At 38.4% G+C, this 4076-nt stretch overlaps 1 protein-coding gene across 1 annotated transcript; it reads right to left on the reverse strand.

Moving 5' to 3' along the window:
- Positions 1–2037: 2037 nt before the first annotated feature.
- Positions 2038–3501, reverse strand: LOC117282794 (F-box/LRR-repeat protein 3-like). Its single transcript, XM_033753861.1, has one exon. It carries the CDS (start codon positions 3499–3501, stop codon positions 2038–2040), a length of 1464 nt encoding a protein of 487 aa, XP_033609752.1.
- Between the last annotated feature and the right edge of the window lie 575 nt (positions 3502–4076).

The following is a 4076-nucleotide window of genomic DNA, read 5'->3' on the forward strand; positions in this document are numbered from 1 at the left end:
TTCACTATGTATTTCACTAAAAAATGCAACATTTTAACTCGGTTTTTGGTAGATTTTTACGTGACTAACATAAGGCTACTGTGGAAGTGCCCATTTCGGTTACAACGTTCGTTTATAACGACACTATTTTTAGGTCCCTTTGATGATGTTATAACCAAGTTCTACTGTACTATGGTCTTGTGAGATGTGATGCCATGCAGTTTGAAGGGTAAGTACACTCAACTCTCAATTATCTGGGGGCAGATTAACCGGTTTGTGGCTTAACTGGGGCTTTTTTGAGGCTTATATGTTGTTTAATATTCATTCACTTTTGTTTCAAATGGTGAGTTGTAACACTATTTTCGCACTAGTGTGAACCAAGCTCAGCATTTTTTGGTCCTGTTATACTAACACAGTATTCTATGGTAGGGGTGAAAGAATGCAAGGATTTGTGGAAAGTTTCAAGGACAGATACACCGCCCCAATTAGTCTCCTTGTATCGATCTTCAAGTGAGTTAGCAAAATGTCAGGGTGTAAAAGGAAGCGTGTTGTGTAAAGTATTCAACAGTAACTCGTGTGAGCCGGGCTTCGAAATGTTAAGCAGTGACGAAATTGTAAGTTAAGTGGGGGTGCAGTCAGAAGAGCGGGAAGAAAGTGAGAATGAGGAAGAGGTGGACAGTGCTGCTCTTAATCATTTTGGAATCCTTACTAGACTATCTCGAGAGTGAAGAGAACAGTTTATTAAGTGACAAGCTAATATTACGTAGGCTTCATACAGATATCTGTAAAAAGGAAAATGCCGCGAAAAAGCAAATGACAGTATTAAATTTTAAGTGTTAAGTGTGAATATTCATAAAAAGTGTTGGATGTTGTTGAACACTGTGATTGAAATAACTAATTCATACTTCAGTGTAATGTAAAAAGAGTATTAAATAGGCCATGAGATGACATAAAAATGAGGTTGAATAAATTTAAATACAGGTAGGCCTATAGTATTATGAAGGTACAGTATTACAGTTCTACTTTTAATAAAATTTGGCTTAACCGGGTTTTTCGATTAAATATGATTTCCATCCCCACCATTATCCCGGATAATCGAGAGTTGAGTATATCTCCAAAAAACAGTTCTGCTACTTCAGACACTTGCATTGGGTCTGATGGAATTTGTTTCACCCCTGGATTTCCAGTTAACTGTTCCAAAGTAGGCGTTTTGTCTACTTTTCCTCATGTGGCTGACCCCGCAATGTTACTATCCGCATTTTCATCTGAGCTACTGTTACTTTTACTGTCTGTGTCCACAATTCTTTGTTGTCCCCTGTCACTGCCACTGTCTGAGTCTATCACTACACGTCTCACAAGGCATGTCAGATAGCTCATTGGAGAACAAGTCAGATATTTCTTGTTCTCCGAGAGATCTCTTGTTCTTCAACCGCTTTCGTCCTTGATCCATATTGCACTACTAACTTACTGTCTGGTATATACAGCTTGATGACAAACAAAGGGGAATTTTCCTTTGGAGTGGGACAGGAAAACAGCGAGGTTATGTTACTAACTACTAGGCAAACATTCATGAGGTCTATTACGCACCAGTTATGCATCTGCGTGGTGCCAGAGCAAGGTATAGTGTGTTACAACATAACGTCCTAAAATCATAATATTATGCGAACAGTCCGCCACATTTAAAAGCAAAAAGCATAATATTATGAGACCAGTTTGCAAAGTGTTAATTTTCTGTTTCATGTTTGTTTTTATTGAAAAATTATAATGAGCAAATGTGCATTCACATACAATTACTGTCTCTGGAAAGATGGGTCCATAATTCTGAACTCATTATAAGGATGTAAAACATCATATAATGTATAGATAAAAACAAGAAATGTAACTGTATTCAAACAACTGACTTCAGAATGTCAGCAGCTTGCAGACAGAAAATGCATAATATACTGTATGATTATATATATATATTTATATAGTGTAGATTATTTCGCAGAAATAATTTTTCTTCAGGATTACATGTTTTGTAGACCACCACATTTTACTTCACTACACACACCATTTTCACAGAAACTGAGAAATGAAGAACTTTGCATCGCCTAGGTTAACATCAGTTTCCTCATTTCTGGTATAAATTCCTGCAATTAACAGATGTGGCATTTCTTCTTTAAGTTTGTCCATACATTTCTTATCTAATGAACTGCAACCATGAACATGGAGTTCTGTCAAATGGACAAGAGTGGATGGAATCAGATGAAAATTAATTCCTAATAGATGAGAAGTGTGTGAAAGTTCAAGAACCTCCAGCTGTTTGCATTTGAATATGTGTTCCATCACATCATCTGTAATTGCAGGATAATTTTGAATACTAAGGTACTTGAGTTTCTGACAGCCTGAGCAAACATATTCAGTGCCTTTGTTTGTCAGCTTGTAGCAATCTGCAACACGAAGATGACTGAGGTTTGGACATCCAGCACCAACATATTCCATGCTTTTGTCTGTTATTAATAAACAACGAGCAATATCAAGATATTGTAGATTCTTCCAGGTACGAGTATACTGGAAACCATCATCTGTAAGTCCACACTCATGAACAGTAAGTCTTTGTAGTTGAGGGCAGTTTGTCAAAATCACAGCTAATGATGAACCATCAAAATCATCAGAGTCATATAAGTATAAAGTAATTAATTTAGACATTGACTGATTCTTAAATATACTGGATACATTTCGTGTTTGACCTTCTCTAAAATACCTAAGTACCAACTCGCGCATTTCTGACATTTTCGAGAGAGATTGTATGTATGTATCTGGCAGATCTGCATTTAAATTGTGATAAGTGAGAGATTCCAAATTTGCACATTCTGTTAAGAGCCTGTGGGCTACAGTTGATATGTAGCTTCTAACAGAGAAAGATGAAAGCTGTTGCCCCCTTTTCTCCAGAAAGTATTCAATGTCTTTAGTTTGGGATTTACTGAATCCCATATCTACGCATTGTAGAGATGGACATCCATCAGCAATTGCTCTGAGTACTCCATTTGCAACTGTGGAAACACAGTGGCTGGTAAAACTTAATGTTGTTAATTTTTTAAGCTGTGCAACTAGATCTGCAAAATGTAATTGATCTGTTTCTTTGGGGAGAGGGATAACGAGCTTCTCTATATGGGGAAATTTTTTAAGAATCTGATGCAATGTTGAATTACTCAGCTTGTGGGAATATCCGAAGTATATGTGTCGAATATCTCTACAGTATTTGCACAGTGTATCAACGACTTTCGTGTTTGTTCCTCGACTTGGACAGAACGACCGTAGTGCTGGCATATTCCTTAGATGTCTTGATATTTCCTCATCGCTCATCTTGCACCCAGGACTAAAGGTTTGGTATTCCCATAGTGAATCATCTTGTGAGACATTCTTCCAGTGTGAATTAACATGTTGTACAGACATTGCAAGGTCTTCAATACTCAAGTTTGAGAAAATTATCAGCAACAGCTCATCTGGTAAATCTGTAAAATGTTTCCCAGAAGCCATTGTGGAGGGGTGGGGGGAGAACAGCTCCACAGTCACCACACTGAAACAATTTGAAGCAAATTTAACAGTGACAAATACACTTCTCTGTTGTGAGTTTTCAGTATTTCAAATGTCTTCATCCGAAGATGTGTGAATTTTGTATACACATACAGAATGATGTTGTATTGGAAAGTAAAAAGTAAAGTAAAGCTATCCTGTACCAGGCCATGAAGGCCCATTGAGCCGATCCCTTCGGCTCATTGCTTGTGGTGCCCTCTCCGAGCGGCGGCCGCGGCCATGGGTCACACCTTTTTTTCTACCTTTCCTACTACCTATCCTTAGTCCGTGGCGCATACTACGTCATCGCTCCCCTATCCTTGGTGATTCGGCTGAAGCACGCGGTCTCTTCTGCCTGGAAAGTCATCGTGTACGGACGTCTCGCTCCGTAACTAAATTCTGTTTGGGTCGGCGCCATGAAAGATTCGGTTTGGTAGCTAAACTCCAGGCAGGAGAGCCCATCTCGAGGTAATGTACGTAACGCTAGCGTACTGATTATTGTTTTTGGAGGAATTGTGTAAGCTGAGAATATATATATA

This window comes from Cryptotermes secundus, unplaced genomic scaffold, assembly GCF_002891405.2.
Source record: "Cryptotermes secundus unplaced genomic scaffold, Csec_1.0 scaffold2904, whole genome shotgun sequence".
Classification (NCBI taxonomy): Eukaryota; Metazoa; Arthropoda; class Insecta; order Blattodea; family Kalotermitidae; genus Cryptotermes; species Cryptotermes secundus.